Consider the following 23545-nt stretch of genomic DNA (forward strand, 5'->3'; position numbering starts at 1 on the left):
GAATCTGAAGACTTCCCACAGTCTAAGAAAAGACTTACCTGCACAGCACAGACCCCTGGCCATCCCACCTATTCTGGAAGTGGTGGATGGTTTTCCATGAGTCCAGCTTAGCCCCTGATGCCCTACCTCCTGCTCCAAGTAAACCTGACAGGTACTACAGGGTACCAGATTCTCATAAATACCTGTATAGAAATCCTGCTGCAGATCCTGAGGTCATTACACAGGGACCAAAAGGAGCCAAGACTAGTTTTGCCAAGAATCCTCTACCTTCTGACAAAGACTCCAGAGCTCTGGACAGATGGGGTAAGAAAGTATACACCTCTGCAAACTTAGCTATCAGAGCACTCAGTTGTCAGTTCCATATGTTAAAATATCAACAACACACTTTGGAACAATTAAAACAGAAAATTGCATCCACTCCTGACTGTGCCAACTCAAAAGAGCTGGCAGAATTGCTACACTCTGCTTGTCAAGTGGCCAAGCACTCAAAACAATGTGGATATGATGCCCTAGAAGCCTCTAGCAGGGCAGCAGTGCCAGGATCTGTTATTAGGAGACGTGCTTGGTGAAGGAACAATCTCTCCCTGATCATGTCAAGTCTAAACTTATTGATGCACCCCTAGATAAGGAACAATTGTTTGGGGAAAAAGCAGATTAGGTGCTTAAAAAGATGGAAGACAAAGCAAAATATATGCAAACAGTAAAAGATTTCTTTCAAGTTCAACTGCCCAGATTGAGCAGAAACTTTCCGTCTAAGCACTGGGCCTTCCCTGCACCTAGCAGACAGGGTCAAGGTAAGCCTTGCAGGGACAGGCTAACCAGGCCCCTATCCCAGGGCCAACAAAAAAGCAAACAATGGACCACTTCCATCTCTAAGGCAGGGAGTTCTAAGCCAAGCTTTTATGGCAAACACTCACAATGACACCCCCCTCCCCCTCTGCCCTCCCTTCACTCACCAAAAACTAGGAGAAAGGCTCACCCTCTTCAAAGACAATTGGGTTTCTATAACCAAGGACCAATGGGTCTTAAAAATCTTTTCTCAGGGATTCATATTCTCTTTTAGCGAACTCCCATTTCCAAGAGGGTACCCAGAACTTCCCCCAAACTAGTGGGCAGAGGCATTGAAACAGGTCCAAACTCTAATATCCCAGGGGGCAGCAGAACCTGTCCCTCCAGATCAAACAGGAAAAGTTTTTTACTCCAGACTATTCCTTGTTCCCAGAAAAGAGGGCACTTGGCACCCTATCCCGGATCTATCAAAACTGAACACCTTCTTGGTGGTCCCCAAATTCAAAATTCTAACTTTGCAGCGACTCCTGCCTATGCTAACAAAAAATGCCTGGTTTGTGACACTAGATCTAAAAGATGCCTACCTCCACATCCCCATCAGGGAGTTGTGCAGAAAATTCCTGCACTTCAAAGCATGCTATCAACACTTTCAGTTCTCTGCTGCTCCCAGAGTATTCACCAAATGCTTGGCCCCGGCTATAGCATTCTGCAGACAGAAAAATGTACAGATTTATCCTTACCTGGATGACTGCCTCATTCAGTCAGAGTGCAAAGAAAAGTTGCTGCAGGACCTTCTCTTTGTTAAATCCATCCTTGCTTCCCTAGGGTTCACCATCAACGAGAAAAAATAAAAAAAAAACCCACCAGACAAATTATTTTCCTGGGAGCTGTGCTAGACCAGCATCCCAAATGGCCTTCCTATCCCCAGAAAAGCAAAATTTCCTGCCTCTCTACTTCACCCAGCTGGCTTCCAGAAGCCACCTCATTGTGAGGAAGTTCTTGCAAGCCCTGGGATACATGGCGTCTTGCATCCTTCTTATCCCCCCCGCCAGGCTTCACATGAGAAAACTTCAGTGGTACTTAAAGAACCTTTGGTGTCAGCACTCTCAGTCTCTAGAGATCACATTCCATCTGATACCATGTGTAAGGCCTGAATTTCTCTGGTGGCACAGGCCTGTGCCATCAATAAGGGTCTTCCTTTCATCCACTGCCCTTCCGGCCAGACCATCACCACCGATGCCTCAGACATTGCTTGGGGCGCTCACCTAGCAGGCAGGTGTACCCAAGGCCTTTGGAATGCCCAGCAACTTCACTTACACATCAGTCAGAAAAAAATGATGGCAGTACAAAAGGCTCTGACTTCCTTCCAACCCCATCTCAGGCCAGGGGTCCTCCTTATAAAAACAAACAACACCACAGTGATGTGGTACATCAACAAACAGGGCAGCACCCAGTCTTACCCCCTGTTCAGGTTAGCCATGAGTCTCTGGCTTACAGCCACCTCCATGGGGCTACACCTAATTGCCCAATACCTACCAGGGGTCAACAACACCCTGGCAGACCACCTAAGCAGAAACTTCCTGGACCCCCATGAATGGCAGCTCCATAGAGAAATCTTTCTGCAAATCACTCAGGAGTGGGGGACCCCAGAAGTGGATCTCTTTGCCTCACACCTCAACCACCAGTTTCAAATGTTTTGCACCAGGGAGTTCCACCTCCTAGCATTGAAGGTGGATGCCTTGACCTTCCCCTGGAATTCCCTCTTTGTGTACGCGTATCCTCCTGTCCCCCTTATTCCCAAGGTTCTGATCAAAATAAGAGAGGAGAGACCAAGGACCATCCTCATTGCTCCAGACTGGCCCATACAGCATTGGTAGCCCCTGTTACGCAGCCTGACCTTACAGCCCCCAATGCTGCATCCCCTGAGGTCAGACCTCTTGACCCAGGAGGGGGGGGAGGTACTACACCTAGACCTACAGACTCTCAATCTTTCAGCATGGTTTATACACTAAAAACTAACAAGGAGTCCCTGTTAAGCAAATAGGTCCTGGACATCATCACAGAGGCCAGAAGGCCCAGCACAAGAAAATCATATGCAGGAAAATGGAAAAGATTCTGCTCCTGGAAACAATCAAAAGGGGGCAGTACCTTCCATTCCTCTCACCCTGGACTACCTAGCAGAGTTGCTCAATAGTGGTATCTCTTTCTCCTCTAGTAAAATTTATGCCTCGGACATTTCAGCCCATTATGATTCAGACCCACCCCTCTTCTCTCATCCTTTGATTAAGCAATTCCTCAGAGGGGCTTCTAATAGCAGGCCTCCAAGAAGACCTCCCATGCCACCCTGGGACCTGAATTATGTGTTAGAAAAATTAACCTTACCTCCTTTCGAACCTGCTGCGTCTACAGGATTGAAATACCTCTCATAGAAGACTGCCTTCCTCCTAGCTATCACCTCAGCCAGAAGGGTCTCAGAACTTCAAGCTCTCATGGCTTTTGAGCCCTTCATCATTTTCCATGCAGACAGAGTCTCCCTCAGGACTAATCTCTCCCTTATGCACAAGGTGGTATCTGATGTGACCTTTAACCAGGCCATACACCTTCCCACCTTCTTTCCCAACCCTCAAAACAAGGGGGAAAGAATCCTACACTCACTAGATGTACACAGGCAACTCAGATACTATCTGGACCGTACTAAGCCATTCAGAAAAACAGACCAACATCTTGTAAGCTTTGCCCCAGGGGCAGAGGGGAAGCCCATCTCCAAACAAACCATTTCCAAATGGATTTCTCACTGTATCCATTTTTGTTACAGACTACATGGGAAACCCATCCCTAAGTCTATCCATGCCCACTCCACTAGGGCAACCTCCACTTCCACTGCCTTCTTCAGAGGAATACCTACCAGGGACATCTTGGAAGCGGCCACCTGGACCACTGTCCATACCTTTACCAAACATTACCACCTACCCCTCTTTTCTAAGTCTAGGGCAGGGTTTGCCTCTGCAATTCTGCAGGACCTCCTGTCCTATACCTAGGACTCTACCTGTCCTTCCACCCCTTTCCTCAGCTTTGGGAATCCTCCCACAGGTGATGACTGCAACAGTGAAACACGAAGAACATAGTACAGATGTTCAGACAATAAAACCTGCTTTTACCAAAAGGAGACTGTCTGTCACGAAAAGAAAAACAGTAAACAAATGAGCAACACGTCCAGTCCCAGCACAGAAAAAAGCAACAAAATGTCAAGTAGATGATGAAAGCTTTAATGAAATGATGAGCACTTTTGCGTATGTAACATACGCTTCTTCAGATCATAAAATCAAACACAACTAGTCACGTTTATATACAATAGTAAAAACTCATAATTACCAACATCAGTTAATTAAGGTATATGCAATTAAGCTATCATTCAATTAATACAGAAGCAAGCAACCATTGAAAATGGTAACACTTACTGAGGCATCTCAAATCCCCATAAAACAGAAGAAGGAGAGAATACAAAATATCCAGCATAGTACCCAAGTATATAAAATATATAAATAAATAAATAAAAAAATACATATAAGCATAAATATATTCTAAAAATATATATATGTAGATACACATCATAAGTATCGATGTTAAAACAATACCTGTATGGTTTAAGTTAGTTAAACTATTATATATCTATTGCATTCTTTGCATCACCATAATTGCATTTTACATCAAATATTAAAACATATTTGAGCAATAAAATATCGTTATCTTCTAGCAAACTGATGTGCATGCATAAAAGAAAAGATATATAGACACATACAGAAACACTCTAGGTGTATATAAATAAGCATAGATATATCAAAATATAACTGCTAAACAACAAACAAAAATAATTAGTTAATAATGATGTCAAAAAAAACTGATTTCATAAAGTTGTATATATATATATATATATATACAATATATATATATATATACAACTTTATGAAATCAGGTTTTTTTGACATCATTATTAACTAACTAAATAAATAAATATATAAATAAATATATGTCTATACAAACATATGTATATGTATAGGTATAAAATATTAGACATGAATATAGATATAAATTCATACACCAAAAAATGTGTATAGATAAATGATAAACATATGAGTAAACTATGATTAAATCAAAAGTTTAGCTCAATTTAGCACTACACAGCATTATCTCCGAGAGGCTAAAAAAGACCTAATAGAGACATATGCATTTAATCCCGGAAAATAATGGCCTCTTAATCTAAAAATCCATTCAAGTTCCCTTTGTTCTAAATGGTTCATATAGTCTCCCTCTCTCTTGTTGGAATTAACTATCTCTAAGACTCTGAAGACAAAAGTATGACCATTGTTTGCAGAGACATGTTTGGCCAGCGCATTAAGCTCATTTTTGCATCTGATGTCATATAGGTGATTATATATTCTTTGTTTAAGTTTCCTTTTTGTTAATCTTATATAAAATACAGAGCACATCTGACAGGTAGCTAAATACACTAACCCCGATGTTTCACAAGAGGCATGAAATCTCGGAGTAAAGGAATAATTCAAAACCAGATGTATAAAACTCTGTTGGTTTGAGATATACCTACAATAGTTACATTGCTTGCATGGATAAGTACCCAATGCTTCTGATGTTCTTATTCTCAAAGGATCAATAGATCTTGAGTTCATACACAATAACCTTTTCAAGCTTCTATTATTTCTATAGGTAAATCCAGGAGTAGGACCCACCAATTTGGCCGTCCTATCATCCACAGTTAATATACCCCAGTTCTTACTAATGATCCTTCTAATAGCTACACTATCATTAGTTTAAGTTGTAAAAAACCTTACCTTCTCAGATATATTTATATTATGATTATATTTATATATGTTGTTATATCTCTTGTTGATGGTCATACTGTATGAGATGGAGTCATCACCCATAACCTGGGCTCTAACTCGTCTGACCATATTAATATCATAACCTCTTTCAGTGAATATTCTTTCCATCTTGTCAGTTTCTATAAGAAGGTCTGCACTATCCTTACAAAGCCTCAATAATCTATTGAATTGACTCTTCACTATTCCTCGAAAGACATGACGAGGATGTATGCTGTCATAGCGTAATATAGCATTCTTCCAGCATGCTTTCCTGTGAAAAGTAGATACCAATTTACCCCTTTGATGCTTAAGCTAACATCGAGAAAATTCACTACATCATATGAGGTCTCGATAGTGAACCTAAGGAAGCTAGTAGTCGTCTCTAAATAACTCAAAAATTATCTAAAATCAGACAAGGTACCATCCCAAACGACAAGGACATCATCTACAAAATGTTTGTAGACTAGAATCTTGTTAAACATTTCATGTGTAAATAGAAATTCTCTCTCCCACTGATACACTACCAGATTCGCATATGTGTTAGCACAGGGGGTGCCCATAGCCACACCCGATCCCTGTAGATATAGGCACCCCCCGAAAGAAAACACATTATGCGATAAAACAAGATCTAATAACTGACAAATTAAAATTTCCTTATTACGATCTATACTAGGAAATACTTGTAATAATTCTCTTATAGCCTCAATGCCCTTGTCGTTCAGAATAGATGTGAATAAACTCTGAACATCCATGGTTATTAAAAGATGTTCCCCCTGACATAACTCTATATCTAAACTATCAAGGGTGTCCAAAAGTTGGTAGGTATCTTTCAATATTGTAGGTATATCAGTGAGAAGAGGTTTTAATAATTTCTCCAAGTAAATGGAAACATTCTCTGTTGCCCATCTGTCACCAGAGACTATAGGCCGTAGGGGAGGGGGATAAATGCCTTTGTGCATCTTAGGTAGGCCTTTTATAATCGGAATCTGGGGTTGTTCATTGTAAAAGAACTCATACATCTCTTTAGTTATCTGTCGACACATTAACAGATCATACAGTGTGTCTTTAATCTCTCGGAGTATGCTGTTAAATGCTGCATTGTCAATTATCATATAGGTGTTACTGTCACCAAGCATATCATTCATAAACGTAAAATAATCATCCGTATCTAATAGTACTATGCCTCCTCCCTTATCTGCAGGTCTTATAGTAAGGGAGGATTCAGTGGAAAGCTTGTTAAGTGAACATCTTTCTCCTTCATTCATATTAAAATATAAACATTTCCTAGTCCCATTCAAGAAATATTCATAGAAATCACGTTCACAGAGCTTAATAAAGCTTTCTATATGTGCCGGTAATATTGGAGAAAAAGTACTTTTTCATTTAAAAGAAGTACTACTATGCAGACCATTACTAACATTCAATGTCTCTTTATCAGAAAAATGTAACTTTAGAGCAATGTTACGCCCAAAAACACGTAAATCAATTAATAAATCATGTAGAACACTGCCCTGTGTAGGGATAAAAGACAGTCCTTTATCAAGGATGCTAACGTCTGATGAAGTAAGCACAAACCTGGATAAATTAAAGAAAAGGTGTGTTATTGTCTCTGCCTCCTCCTCTGCTGTTGCAAGTTCGCCCCTGAGAATTTGCGTTTTCTTCTGTCCCAGCTTCTCGAGCGATCTCCCTGAAACGCTGTCTTCTTGATGGGAAAAGGTAAAAAATGGGAATTATTATCAGTGGCTCTGTGTTTACTTATGGCCCCCAATTCCTTGTGTATATTAGAGTTGCGATTGGCTTCCTGGTTAGGCAGTGGAGTAGACGCCGTTGCTTCAACCCCCAAAGATGATGGCAGTTCAGGAGGAGTAACAAAAGCAGTATCAGAACTGCGATCAGAATTCAAAGTTCCTTGACCTATCAAAGAAGGAGTAACCAACTCTGTTGCTACCAGCGTAGTGTCTGTTGGAACCATATTGCGAAGAGAATCCCCCGCCAATGAAGTACGATCTGGTCTCCTCGGCCAAACAAAGACGTTCCCAGATGAAAAGTCTCTGTAATCACGCTGCAGCTTTTTATGCTTGATTTGTTGCAATTTAGTGGCATACAAATCAACTTGAGTATAAATATTATCAAGTTTTCTCAAGCATGTATCATTATTGAAACCTTCACAAATCTCATTATTCAAAGCAGTTACTTTAGATGTCAAGTCATTTTCAGTGGGTTTGAAATAATCTATTATTAATTGAATATACTTGAAGCTAGCATCTAAATTAATCTCCTGCCATTTCTTAAGTAAGACAGGATGGTGCTCACCATAGGAGGGCATGCAGAGCACCCGCATGCCCCTAGGAATAAGCCGAAAATGTAGACATGCCTCCATATGTTTGCGCTGCCATATTAACCGTTGCAATTTAAATAAATCATTCTCAAGCTGTTTAGATAAAGTATTAAAGCGTTCAAAATTATCAGTGTCATGGCTGATATTTACCGAGGCAGGAACCTGTAAGTCCAGAGCCAATAAAGGGTTGCTGTTACAGCTGATAATGTTCTTCCACTTGTTTGTAGTCGAGTTAGCCCTCGGGTCCGGATTATAATCAAGTTCAATATTCACATCTGCCATTCCGTGTGGTAAAGCAGTAAAAACAAGCAAAAAGTTCAGACAATAAAACCTGCTTTTACCAAAAGGAGACTGTCCGTCACGAAAAGAAAAACAGTAAGCAAATGAGCAACACGTCCAGTCCCAGCAGAGAAAAAAGCAACAAAATGTCAAGTAGATGATGAAAGCTTTAATGAAATGATGAGTGCTTTCGCGTATGTAACATACACTTCTTCAGATCATAAAATCAAACACAACTAGTCACGTTTATATACAATAGTAAAAACTCATAATTACCAACATCAGTTAATTAAGGTATATGCAATTAAGCTATCATTCAATTAATACAGAAGCAAGCAACCATTGCAAATGGTAACACTTACTGAGGCATCTCAAATCCCCATAAAACAGAAGAAGGAGAGAATACAAAATATCCAGCATAGTACCCAAGTATATAAAATATATAAATAAATAAATAAAAAAATACATATAAGCATAAATATATTCTAAAAATATATATATGTAGATACACATCATAAGTATCGATGTTAAAACAATACCTGTATGTACCTATAGTACAGATGTTCATTGTGTTACACTGCTGCAGTCATTACACTTGGGTTATCCTGCCGTCAGGTGGTTCCTCAGTCGGCCTGAGTTCCAAAGTCTTGGTCCGGCGTCGGTTGCTGTCGCCTCCTCCCTGACGTCAGTGCTGCAGGGGTATATAAGATGCAGCCGACACCATTTTCTTCAGTCTTTCTTGCTGCGCGGTGCCTGAAGCAAAAGCAGTTCGCAAGTGCCAGTCGGGCCGACTCCTGAGATTTTCATTCCAAATCCTGAACCAAAATCTTCTACAAAGCTAAGTACCCCGTTGGGGAAACTTTTTCTTGCCTCAGGCCGATGTCAGTAAAAGTTAATAACTGTATTCCTTGTGGGAAGCAAATACCTCATAAGGATTTCCATTTATATTGTATCCCATGCCTAGGCCCAGACCACGACGTCACTGGTTGTCGGTTTTGTGCTAGGTTTAACAAGCGCACTATTAAACATCGGTTTGATTTTGCCCAACATTATTTTGGCAGAAAATTTAATTGCACCATGCCATCGGAACTTCCGACAACCGGAATACATAAAAAGCGCAAAGACAAGGACAGGCATCCGAGGCCCAACCCTGACAACGAAGCCTCTTCCAGGCCGGTCGCCGGTTCTCCAGTTTTCAGCGAGGTGCCTTTGCAGCCCCTGACGACCGCTTCTGCAGAACCACAGGCAGACTCCGACTCCCATGTGGAGATGGCTGTGCCTTCGGATGCACAGGTTTTTCAGCCTACCAAGGCTAACCCTTCAGAGGGATCCAGAGTAGCTGAGTAACCCGAAGCTTCAGAGGGTGTTTTCAGACCTACTCAGTTAACCATTAAACCCCGTGCTAAGTCTAAGCCTCCTTTAAAAACAACAGCAGGATGTGTTATTTGGAGTTAAGGCAGAAGAGGTATTAAAGAAAACGGAGGATAAGGCAAAATCTATGCAAACGGTAAAGGATTTCTTGCAGGTTCAGCCACCAAGATTTAGCAGAAATTGGCCAACAAAGAACTGGTCCTTTCTGGCTACAGACAGACCTCAAAGGGGCAGATACATACGTCCGAGAGGTAGAGGTCAACCACAAGGTCCTTACAGGCCTCGACAGTGGGGTGCACCAGGCCAGAAAGAAGGGGAAGACAGGCCCCAACCATATAAAAAGCAGCCTCAATGACTTCCCATTACAGCTGCCAAACAACTCTCTCTTGTCAGCCCCCTTGGGAGGAAAATTAGCACTTTTCTGTCACAATTGGCATTGGATCACCGAAGACAAATGGGTTCTCAACATTGTATCTCAAGGTTACAGGTTCCACTTTCACACTTTGCCAAGTTTAAAAGGAATGCCAAATCTGCCACCAAATGAATGGGCAGAGGCTCAAAAACAAATTACAGCACTCATGGAAATGAGAGCTATTCAAGAGGTACCACCACAAGAGCAAGGACAAGGATTTTATTCAAGACTCTTTCTGGTTCCCAGAAAGGACAAAGCCTGGAGGCCCATTCTGGATCTTTCTTCTCTGAACACTTACCTGGATGTTCCTAAATTCAAAATGTTGACACTACAGCAGCTTCTTCCCATGCTGGGCAAGAAAGCTTGGCTCGTGGCCTTGGACCTCAAGGAGGCATACCTGCATGTCCCTGTCAGACAAAACTGCAGGAGATACCTCAGATTCATAGCAGGTTCAATGCACTATCAATTCTCTGCACTGCCCTTTGGTTTATCTACTGCGCTCAGGGTCTTCACAAAGTGCCTGGCACCAGTAATTGCATTTTGCAGACAGAAAGGAATTCAAATTTATCTGTACCTGGACGACTGCCTGATTCAAGCAGAGAGCAAGGACATTCTTCTAGAGCATCTGGCATTTGTAAAACAGTTATTAAGTTGCCTGGGGTACACAGTAAACGAAAAGAAATCAAAACTAGTGCCCTCACAAGAGATAATATTCCTGGGTGCCAGCTTGAACACAATGCCCAGATGGCTTATCTCACGCCAGACAAGCAAGGACAACTGACTCAATACTTTCAATTGATGGCAACAAAAACCCAACTCCCTGCAAGAAAAATTCTGCAGGCCTTGGGTTACATGGCATCTTGCATACTACTAATTCCATATGCCAGACTGCATATGAGGAAACTACAGTGGTACCTAAAGAGTGTATGGTCTCAACACTGTCAAAGTTTGGAAACAGTTATACCACTAATTCCTTGCTTTTAACAGGAGTTTCGATGGTGGGCTCAAGCTTGTCACCTCAACAAGGGACAGCATTTTACTCAACCCACAGCCAGGTAAACACTGACAACAGATGCATCGGATTACGTCTGGGGAGCACATATGGCGGGAAAATGTATTCAGGGCAAGTGGCCCGCAGAGCAAAGGCATCTTCACATCAATCAAAAAGAGATGTTAGCTGTACAAAATGCCCTTATAGCTTTCAAGGACCTGCTGCATCCAGGACAACTATTACTAAAAACAGACAACACCACAGTTATGTGGTACATAAACAAGCAAGGGGGCACTCACTCCTACCCTCTCTGCAGACAAGCCATGACCTTGTGGAACACAGCTCTAAACTATCAAGTTAATCTGCAAGCACAATTCCTGCCAGGAGTGAAAAACACACTGGCAGATGATTTAAGCAGAAACATCATGGATCCCCATGAATGGGAACTGAATCCACAAATATTCAGAATGATAACACAGAAATGGTCCTTTGTGACAACATGCCAATTTTTTGAAAATAATGCCAGCTTTCCTCCTAAGGGGGCTGCCATTTGAAACCTGGTTGGCATGCAAAGGGGAAAGTCATTGGGTTTGCTTTCTGAAAGATTGCGAGTTGTCCTCACCACCTCTTTGTGTAGGAGCTTGCCATTGTCTGCCTCTGTACGATCCTTGGGATTGTCCTCTGCCCCTCGGGCCCCTGTATCTGCCTCTTTGGGGTCTGTCTGTGGCAGGAAAGGACCAGTTTTTGGAAGGCCAATTTCTACTAAAACGTGGGGGTTGAACCTGTAGAAATTCTTTCACAGTTTGCATTGATTTAGCCTTTTCCTCCATTTTCCTTAATACCTCCTCAGCATTAGCACCAAATAGTACATCCTTTTGAAGAGGGGCGTCTAGTAATTTAGCTTTGACATTATCAGGCAAGGCTTGTTCCTTGAGCCAGGCATGCCTACGTATGACTGATCCTGTAACAGCAGCTCTACATGAGGCCTCTAGAGCATCAAAACCACATTGTAAGGTATGCTTACCCACTTGTTCTGCACTATGCATCAAATCCTGCAACTCCTTCAGGTCTGGTTGTTCAAGTTGTGACATTTTACTCTTCAATTGTGATAACAAAATCTGTTGGTATTTTAGCATATGAAACTGACAGTTTAAGGCCCTCATGGATAAGGTAGCCGAGGTATATACCTTTTTTCCCCACCTTTCTAAGGATCTGGAATCTCTCTCGGAAGGCAATGGATTTTTGGCAATGGAGGCTTTAACTCCCTTGGGGCCCTGTGAGATGGTTTCTGGGTCAGCAGCATGGCTTTTGTAAAGAAATTGGTGTGAGTCAGGAACCCTGTAGTACCTGTCAGGCTTAACTGGAGCTGGAGGTAGAGAGTCCGGGTTAAGGCAGGCCTCCGAGTAAACATCATCTAGGATGTCCAAGACAGGAGATATAACCAGAGGCCTATGCTGAGGTAACAAGAGAAATTCCCTGAGCCTTTTCTTGGAATCTGAATAATCCTGGCCTACCCAGTGGAAGTGTTCCCTTAAGGTATGCAAAGTTTCCCCAAATGAGTAATCCTCAGGGGGGATACAGAAGGGATGGACTCCTCCGCATCAGAGTCTTCAAAAGGGGAGTAAGAATATTCCTCATCATCAGAGTGCTCTGAAATAATGGAGCCCTGATCAGAGGAGGGGGAATCTTCCTCCACTCTGGGCCTTTTGTCCGATGGGGGCTGAGGACCTCTGATAACAGTAATTACATCCTCAGCCATTTTAAGCATCTGTTTCTTAGGCATGGGGCCTGGAGATGGGCCCTGTGTAGCTGGTCTCTTAGAGTGCATGGTTGCTTTAGACTTTGTGAAAGCCTTGATGGAGAAAGAAGAGGAAGGTCTGAAGACACCTTGAGTGGAGGTGGACCTATCCACATTCTGAGTTTCAACGCCAAGAGTGGCTTCGGTATCTGTAGTTGGGGTGTGGGTCGAGGGGCCTGCGACCTCGGGCACAGGAGACACCGTCAAACAAGTGTCGTCGGTAATCAGGGGCTGCGTAGGTGCCTCACTGAGAACCGGACCACGTGTAGTCGGCTTTGGCGTGGTGTCGGTAGAGGCCGTGGACCTCGTGTGGCAGTCCTTGTCTTTGCGTTTTTTAGACAAAACCGGAGTCGGAGTATCTGACGACATAGTATAGTTAAATGCTTTCCCAAAATAATGCTGGGCTTAACTCCGCCGCTTAATAGTGCGTTTGTTGAATGTAGCACAAAAGCGACAGACCGAGACATCGTGGTCTGGGCCTAAACAAGGTATACAGAGGGAATGGAAATCCTTATGCGGTATTTGCTTCCCACAAGAAATACAATTATTAACTTTGTCTGACATTGGTCTGAGGCAAGAAAAGTTTCCCCAACGGGGTACTTAGCTTTTAAGAAGACTTTGGTTTCCAAATTTCGTAATTTCAGGAGCTGGCCGACCGGCACTTGCGAACTGCTTCTGCTTCAGGCACCGCGCGGCAAGAAAAACTGAAGAAAATGGCGTCGGCTAGTTCCTTTATACCCCTGTCGCACTGACATCAGGGAAGAAGCGACGACAACCGACGCTGGACCTAGACTTTGGAATTCGGCCGACCGAGGACCCGCCTGACGGCAGGAGAACCCATCTGTTGTGACTGCAGCTGTATTAGCACTCGAACATCTACATTTATGGTAGGTACAAAACTGTACTTTTATGCCAAAGGTGGTTTCAAGTGTGGCTGTAAACCAAACTGTTCACTTGCCAACTTTTTATCCTAAACCACAGAATAAAGGGGAGAGACTACTGCATTCTTTGGACATTCACAGGCAGTTACGCTTCTACTTGGACAAAACCAAAGCTTTCAGAAAATCTGAGCAATTACTGGTAGCATATGTTGCAGGAGCACAGGGAAAAGCCATTTCAAAACAGACAATTTCAAAATAGATAGGACTTTGCATACGTTTCTGCTGCACACACCATGGGAAACCTATACCTAGCAGCATTAGATCTCACTCCACCAGGGCAACAGCCACTTTAACTGCCTACCTCAGAGGAGTGCCTACCAAGGACATTTTGGAAGCAGCAACATGGAGTTCTGTGCATACCTTCACCAAGCATTACCATCTGCCTTTATACTCTATATCCAGAGCTGGCTTTGCCACTGCTGTGCTGCAGGGCCTTATAGCCACACATAACGCCTTATAGAACCAGCCACCCTACCTCAGCTTTGGGATTCTACCCAAGTGTAATGACTGCAGCAGTGTAACACGATGAACATAGTACAGTTTTGTACCTACCATAAATGTAGATGTTCGAGTGTATACACTGCTGCAGTCCAGGTTACCCTCCCTCCTTCCCCTCTTACTTGCTGGTACGTACCTATATATTCTACCCTTTACTACCTATGGGGAGTATTTGCTGGTAACTAAAAGTTGTTGTTTGCTTTTCCTATCTATGTTTTATTAGCAATTTGAATTGCCTACCCATTTGGGGGCACCTGACATCTGGGGCAAGAAAAACTGAAGAAAATGGCATCGGCTGCATCTTATATACCCCTGTCACACTGACGTCAGGGAGGAGGCGACAGCAACCGACACCGGACCAAGACTTTGGAAGTCAGACCGACTGGGGAACCGCCTGACGGCAGGATAACCCAAGTGTAATGACTGCAGCAGTGTATACACTCGAACATCTACATTTATGGTAGGTACAAAACTGTACTTTGTGCACACTTACCATAGATGTAGATGTTCGAGTATATTCACTATTATAGTCTTGGTTTCCCTCCCTCCATCCCCCAATTAACATCTTCCCCTAGGGGACATAAGCTTCCCTAGGTGGCTTTTAGCCACCAGGACCTCTTCTCTCTTTTCCCTTATGCTTCTGATGGGTTAGGGCAAGAAAAACTGATGTAATGACATTGGCTGCCTTGCTTTATAGCACTCACGACTTGATGTCAGACTACAGGCGACAGCAGCCGGCGCACAAAAACATTGACTCTGGTATTCAGGCTGACCGAGGGCTACCACAGCAGGGATAACCCACAGGTGATGACTGCAACAGTGAATACACTATAACATCTACATTTATGGTAAGTGTACACAGTTGTACGTTCAGTTATTGATGTCATATGTTTGTCTCCCCTTCTCATAACCACACTGATACATATTTATCAGTTTTGCAAACACCTTAGCCATCTTGTTAGCTATTGTAGATATAAAAACTAAAATCTGGCTGGGTCTGAAGACTCTTTACCCTTTTTGGATAACACAGCCAACACAGCATTCTTTCAAGATGCTGGTACTGTCCGTTCTTTTAAAATATTCTTAAAACTTTCCACATCTTTATCACTTTCTTCGCTCCTAACTTCCAAAGTTCCACTGGAATACCATCTGTACATGGAGACTTACTGTTGATTGATTATATATCAGCACTTTTATTGCATCCCCTCCTCTCTTACCTGTTAATTCCTGGGACTCATATTTCCCTACCCTTGGCAAAGTTAACTCATCCACAAACATTTCCATTTATGACTTTTCTTGGTTTCCCATTCATCTACTTTATATAGATTTTCATTTTTTCCAAAATATCTTTAATATCTATGTACAATCATAAATTTTTATTATCATAGGCTCCCTAAGCTTGTTCAACTCCCCTTTCTATTTCTGTCACATAAGTCATTTTTGCTAACAGATGTTGTGATCTGGAGTTGTTATAAAATACTTCTTTAACTGCAACCCTTCCAAACTCATGAATATAATCCAAATACTCTCTTCTTTTCCCTTAAGCACTCTGGAATTGTTACTCTTCTTGCCCTGTAAGGTTATCTTTCATCTACAATGCTTTAGGCTGTGATAACCCCTCTAAATAATCTCTGTTAGGTATTTCCCATTTCTCTTTTATGTTTACTATGTTTAAATTCCATTTTCATTTTGTCTCACTTCTTAGCTATCCATTCTGGAGAATTTTGTATTACTCGACTAACTTTTGAATAATTTCTACTATCCACTCCTTAAACTCCTGTCTTTTTAACAAATAAGTAGGAAATGCCAGTGTCTCATTTTCATTTATTATCCTGCATCTTTATCTTAATCTTTATTGGTACATGATCTGAAGTAGTTACTGAATGAGTTTCAGAAAAATACCCTGTGAAGTGTAATTTCTATACTCAATTATTGTATCTTGGGGAATAATATATAAATTCTGTCTGGGTTCCTAGTTGTAAGCTCCTATTTTCCATTGCAAATACTCCTGTGCATTTTTTCTTAAATCTATCCTCTTATGTTATATTTTCCCTTCTGGTTCTCCCAGATACATTGTCATTATTGAAGATCAGGTTCCAGTCTCCACCCATGAATAATATTCCCCACTGAAAGCTAATTACCTCTACCATAATTCTCTTAAGTTTGAATGCAAATATGTGACTGTGTGATCCTCCTTCACTGCTAATACCTCCATATTTTCAAAAATCTACCATTATTACCTTTCTTGTCCTCTTCTATCACTACTGCAGCTTCTTTTGCAATCAGTATTATTACTTCTGTTTTCCTTTATACCTGGTACACTGCTGAATATCCATTTTGAAATCCTTTCTTTGCCAAATGTAAATGCTCATTTCTATCCAAGTGTGTCTCCTTTAACAATGTTATTTGTATCCTACACTTTTTAATGTAATTCAGTACTCTTAGCTTTTTGTCCATTCCTACAATGCCATTGACATTCAGTGATGTCAGTGATAAAGCAATAATTCTGATGACACTGTTTCACATATTTAACTTGATAATCTAGCTAAGTATATGTTTTCAACTTGCAACTTACATACAAACATTAATGCTTGGCAGGCTGATCTTGTATACAGTTGTGACATCTCATCTCTCTTTGAACTCATGTCATGTTTTACCAGACTTTACACTTCAATAAAAACACTAACACAAAAAATTATGTACATTTTCGTTTTTAATCCCACAGCTCTTTTCAACTCACAAAAATACATAAAGCTATGTACATTTTCCAGATAGGAAGTTACCCCTCCTTGTAAGGAAAATTGCCCCAAATAAACAGCTGTACCCACAGGCTTTACCCATTCTTAAGAAAAATAACTTGTATGCTTGAATGCATGCTCTCCATTAACTGATTTTTAGTCTTAACAGAAAGTGCATTGGATATCATTAAGTGAGTAAACTAAATTGTGCACTGCCATGTTATATGCTGAAGTGCTAAATGCTGCTAGGAATGCATCTTTTTGAAAAATGTAGTTCATTCAATGCATCAGATGTAATTTATTTTCACTCAACTGCTTGCCAGTTCTCTTTTAAGCATAAATTACAGTGTTTCTCATGCAAATGCCTCAGTGTACATGCTCCAGTCATTTACCTATTTATTGCCTGTACCTTAGACAGACAAGCTGCAGCTGCAGAGCTTTGCTGGTGGAGAGAAAAACAGTTAATAATTTTACAAATGCATGAAGTTTGTCTTTTCAGATGCTGGAAAGCGATCATTTTACATGTTTTTCATTTTCTAGTCTTTGCTCTGATAAAAGAAAGAAAACATTTTCCTTTTGTCTGCAGCACAAATCAGGAGCATTAGTCAACAACTTTATTCATATAATGTCAGGGGAAACCACCATAACTGAATGCAGGCATATGATCAGTGCACTTCCACATCCTCCCCCAGCAGTCCAAGATCACATTAGATTGCTTATGTCCAGCCCTCTTTCTTGTTAGAATATAAACCCCAGATAAATTACAGTCAAGAAAAAGTACTTTCTTACTTTGACATCATTAGCATAAACAGCAGTAACTGATAAGACTCCCGCATCTCGCATTTAAAATACTTTGTGCAAACTTATAGACCTATTGTATAATGTAATATGCAATTTACTTAAAAAATATTATACACACATTATTAAAAAGAACATTTTACTTACAGTTATATCTCCAGTCCCTTTATTATCCTTCTAAACATAAATGCCACTGTTGGAATTATGCTTTATAGTCCTCCTACCAATTTAACACAGTCCGCAGACTTCCAGTCTTTTAACCATTTATTTCACAATCAGTTCTCATGTCCAAACTATACCTTATAGAGGTGATACTTTATGATTCTTCCATTTATTTCGTACTTTAACTTTATTGTTGATCTTCATGATCAGTTTCTGTTTCAAGTCCAAGTACAATGTACTGCGGATTTTTCTAATCATCTCCTAGACTTTTTTTTTGTTGCTCAGTAATTGTGTTTCAGACAGTGGAAATGTTTTTACTGACAAATCCTGTTTATGGGTTTGCTATTGTTAGAGAAATAATACTCAGAGTCCCATTCAGCTTGCTAGCTCACACTTTGCTGCATAAACGTTTTTTATTTCCTCCTTAATCTGTTCGGCATCTTAAAATGTATGTGATCCTCCAGGAAAGAACTTGCAATGCTTCTGCCTGGTGTACAGTAAATAATCATTTCCATAAACACTCTGGTGTCCCGAACGGTTAATATTTTTAAATTCTTTTGGAGCTTATACCTGGTGTGCCCTTTCAATTAACTAATCCTGCAGTGGAATACCAGCCTAGTATTTGCAGTTACCTAACATAAATGGAGTCTAGTCCTTTCAGTTTCTTTAGTATAGCAGAAAGTAGGTTTTCTCTCATGCTCTGCCTTCTAATTCTTTTATTTTTTTGAAACATTTCTTCTTGAGAAGCTTCATATTCAACCAGTGTTTGCTTCATTTCTTACTCTGATTTCTGAAGTTTTGTCAGCTTGTATGAACAGCTACTTAAAGCTTCTTATATTCTTTCCAGACCTTTGTTATTTGACTTTATATACTAGTTTCCCACTGATGTTAAACACCTCTGAATGTATTTATTTTTTCCTGTAAATTATTGGAAGCCATCTCCTGCACAAAAGCTGAAACTTGAACTGCTTTTTGCGGAACAACTGCAAGACTTTTCTCCACCAGTGTTTTTTCTCCTTTGCTGGTTGATTTTATTCTTTCTCCAGATTTCTTCTTTGCAGACACCCAAGCAATATAGTGACTGTCAGGTAAGTGAATGTGTATCCAGAGTCTCAACTTGCACTGGCTTGTTTACTCTTTTCTTTTTCACACTGGGAGACGTCTAATCAACCTACTCTTCAGAGTGTAGCCATCTCAGAGCCCAGCTTTCTTCTTTTCTATTTTTTAAGTTAAAAGAATGAGTCCTGACAGAAGAAACACGAGTCTCACAAAAAGTGCTGACATTTGTATCAGTGAGGGAGCTCATGCCATTTGTATTCCTACATGCTTACATTTGCATAATGAAGAATTTACAACTGATATTCCAGCAAAATGAGTCATCATTTCTGTACACTTTTTTTTTAGAAAACTGAATACATTTAATTCTTCCCTTCATTATCCTTTTACTGGGGCTTTTGAAAATGCCCAGTATCCATCTTTTCTGTGTCTGTTTGCAGTCTGTCAGCAGACCCCTAGTTTACTCTATTGTGGGCTCCCTTCAATTTGTTGTGTGTTTTGATTAGCTGTTGAAGAGCCAAGTCTTTAGTTAGTCTTTCTCTTGCCTAAATAACAGTTTATCCCAGATAAGACAGGAGGGTGTTCTGTAGAGGTTAATCTCTTTTTGAAAGAATGAGCAAATATGCTGCACCATGTCTTCCATTTCCTCCCTGCTACACCAGTAAAAGTTTACTGTCCATGCCCTATTTAAAAGATACACATTAATGTCCCATCCTATTAGTATCATTGCATGTTCAAAGAGGAAAATTGGAAATATCTGTATATCATGAAACTTAAGCTCGTGCTCTTTCATTATGTACATCTTGTTGATCGTATAGTAAGATTTGTAGCTATAAGAAAAGTAGGCAAATTCCCCACCAGTGCAACCAAACCACTTAAAAATATAAACTATTCCGATCAGCATCATGAATTTACCTAAGTAACTACCTATGGCCAGGATGGCATGAACTCTTAGTACTGAGTGGACTTCCACTCTTTCCATTACTGTATTCTGATCACCTACCCAAACTACTATGCCTTATTGCATTCAAATTCATTCCCTTAAGTCAGGTGCAAACTGTAAATTCTAGCATTCCCTGAAGTACATATGAGCAAACTAGGGTGACTAGATCCCCAAAGAGAAGCCTTTTTACAGGTATATATCTTATCGATTTATCAGACAATATATTTAGCACTGTAAAAGGAATCACTGCTTTAAAGATAATAGCAGCTGTTTTCTTCTTGCCTTCTGGAGAACAAACAAAGCCTCCTAGTTTATATTATTTTTTCTCTATCTTCTCTTTTTCTAAGTAAGATGGATTTCCTGGAGAAAGACCAAGCCAGGGTTTAACTCTTTAATACAGCAAAAAAAAAGCTAAATGGCAATTCTGAATGTCACACAGATAACCAACTGGTATCCTTAAGGGGTGATTTGCATATATCCCATGAGGCCTCTGATGCAAGAGGTTTAAGGTATCACACATTTAGAAGTTTACCTTTACTAGATTTTTCTTTTTGTGTTTTATAACCAGTTGGTTATCTGTGCGACCGTTTTACTCTTTGTTTTAGTTTGTTAGTTGGTCTATTTTGTGGACACCCTAATGTTAATGGATGTCAGCTGGGTTTGACAACCCTGTGTTTGCAAAGGTCAAACATTCCTCTAATGCTGTGCTGATGATATCATAGTAAGGCAGAAACATGCATGTCCACAGCTAAAGGGGTTTGTCTTTAATGGCCTAAAATTGTCTGTAAATAGACTTAAAGATGAAAGTAAAAGAAAAAGTCATGGACATTCAGAATTGCCATTTAGCTGAAACACCTGATATCTTTAAGGGGTGATTTGCATATATCCCATTAGGCCTCTGATGCAAGAGGTTTAAGGTATAACACATTTATAAGTCTAGCTTTGCTAGATTTTTCTTTTTGTGTTTTTTAACCAGTTGGCTATTTGTGTGACCTTTTTACTCTTTGTTTTAGTTTATTCTCCTATCTGCTTCATCCAGAGTGGCGAAAATGACTGCACCACTAGTCAAGGACACTGTAGCTATGCAGGATATAAAAGTTTAGCTCAGGTTTGATCTGCTGTTATTTTTTTTTTTATTCTGTTGTCTTTCTTATTATTACAGCCTTCGAAGAGTATACGTTATCAACAAGGAGGTCTGCGTCCGCACTGTCTGTGCTCATGAAGAGCTGCTTAGAGGTAAGAAGCGGTAATGTTAGGAACAGGTTGTCAGATGCGTATTATTGTAAGAAATAGAGTACGTGTCATGTAGGGAAATCTGTTTAACAATATTGTACCTGTGCTATGTTGTTAGCTAGGTAGGTCTTCAGTAGTTCTGTATCCTGTTTTTATTCTTTACTTTAACCTAATCTTCTAATTGTTTTTTCTTATATGATGGCAAAAACACTTTGTTCATACAGTTCAGTTTGCCAAAGTAGTAATTATTCTAGTAATTATCAATATTCCAATGTCCCATAATGTTATGGAATGTCACATATTGTTTGAGCATTTTCTTTTGTTTAGTTAGCATTTAAATGAAGTTCTCCAGTGTTTATACTTATGTTCACTGGTACACAGTTCACTGGCATTTACTCACCAGTCATGACTGCATAATTGGATATGTGTTTCTGCAGGATCTTTTGTCACAGCATTTACCCCTTACCCTCATAGGGAATAAACTCTTGGATTGGGAGTTGCCATTATGCATGTGTTCCAGCAGACACCAAGACTATTAAATCTTGTGCCATATATTGAAACATCCCCAGTTTTATTATATTTAGGGTAGTCTGTGTCTGCAGCTTCAGAATGCACATTAATTACCTGTAAATATTGTTCTAGGAGTAGCATGGCTCTGTGACTTAAAGGGATGAAGAGTAAAGGGGCATGGCGCACTCGGCTCTCCCAGGGTAGAGGGTGGAGTGCACTTGGAGACACATAGAGAGTTACCTGGTGCAATCTTCCTTATGGATATCAGAGGGAGAGAGCACCACTGATGCTGCAGGCAGAAGGGCAAGCCTTCTTGGTAGAAATAACCCTTAAAGACATGAGAAGGCACGCTCCATTGACAGTCCATTGCATGCTGGTCCCCAGCATTTTGTTTGGTGTGTTTGATTAAGGCCTGGGAGAAAAGCAGAAAAAAGCAGACCAGCCCTAATGGCTGCCTTAATGATGACTCCTCTCAGTCAGCACTCATCTAGTGAAGGGTACAAATGGATTGATAGATTGAGAGAAGGTCTGATAGCCAGCAGGCAGTAGGACAAAAACTGAAAAGAAAATGTTGTTTTACAAGTGACTTACATTTCACATCTATTTGTTAGTAATGCTACTGAAATGGTTTGATGGCTGATAAGTTCTTGTGACTGCATGGGGTTATTACCTTTTCAGATGCATACGGTGAGAGTTTTCTAACTAAAAATCATACTCTTACTCTTCAGAACAGTTCACAGCCTTAACTAATGATGACTTGTGTAGAATGTTTTTAGTCTCCATTAGTTTGCAGCATTTTAAGTGTTAAAGTTACATCACAGAGCTATGAAACATTTGAAAGAAAGACAGAAAATAATTTACCAAAATTTTGTAATACTATGCTTTTCTCATTTGTTTCATCAAAACAGAACTGCCTATGTCAGAACTGCCTGATTAAAGTGAAAAATACAGTGTGTATACTAGTAAAAGACACCATGTGCCACTTACCAGGGAAAGTTGACTGTGTTTTATGGATGTCCTCGAAACATCTAAAATGATGTAAGGTGTACGCTATAATAATGCATCATAACTTCTCACACATCAGATTTGACCAGATAAAATTACCTTCACCACTTGATGACAGTGTCCTCAGAAGAATCCCAAGTGTTTTGCTTTCATTAATGTCTCTACAGTCTCATGATGTTGCTGGCTATATAATTGACAGCATTAACCTAAGGGAAAGGCTTCTTATTACAGCAGGTACCTTGTGTAACTTCCCTATATTCTTTGATGTTCTGTCAATCTTCATGTCTATGTAAACTGAATCAGTCTGGCACATTGTTACAACATAAGAGTCATCATACCAAGCATTTCTTGGCTGATGCAGAATCTTCAGTGAACCTGATAATACAATAAACTCTGCATATGTCAGGCATGATAGACTTTTCAGGATGTGAAAGTGAAATCAAGGCAGGGATAGGGATGAAGTGCTGGTGGTATTGATTACATCTGCAAAAGATTATCCTTGAATGACAGAACTTCTGTTTATTTTGTAAATGACTGTCATTTACAGTGTGCTGTATATATGGCTTAAAAGGCTTACTTGGATTAGTCTGCTTACCCGCGACCAAACCAATAAGTGCACACATATATGGTGTGCTTCGATGGTTAAAGAGAAAGCCTGACTACAGTGAAAATAATGTGACTATCCTTACTGTAGCAAATTTATTTGCAGTTACTCAGGGGTATCATCTGTATTAGGTCAGTGCAAAGTAGCTGATGATTGACCTGCATACAACTAACGTAGAGCTAGACTAGGCTGTCAGTGTAGT

General features: G+C 40.4%; 1 protein-coding gene across 1 annotated transcript in view; it reads left to right on the plus strand.

Annotated features, from left to right (window-relative positions):
- Positions 1–23545, plus strand: part of MFAP2 (microfibril associated protein 2) — a 765069-nt gene that overhangs the window by 698764 nt on the left and 42760 nt on the right. The window contains exon 8 of the mRNA XM_044061828.1: positions 21154–21227. Within this exon, the coding sequence (XP_043917763.1) occupies positions 21154–21227 (74 nt within the window). The remainder of the gene's footprint in view (positions 1–21153; positions 21228–23545) is intronic.

The sequence above is a fragment of the Protopterus annectens genome, chromosome 2.part0, assembly GCF_019279795.1.
Source record: "Protopterus annectens isolate FY-2018-M chromosome 2.part0, PAN1.0, whole genome shotgun sequence".
Classification (NCBI taxonomy): domain Eukaryota; kingdom Metazoa; phylum Chordata; order Ceratodontiformes; family Protopteridae; genus Protopterus; species Protopterus annectens.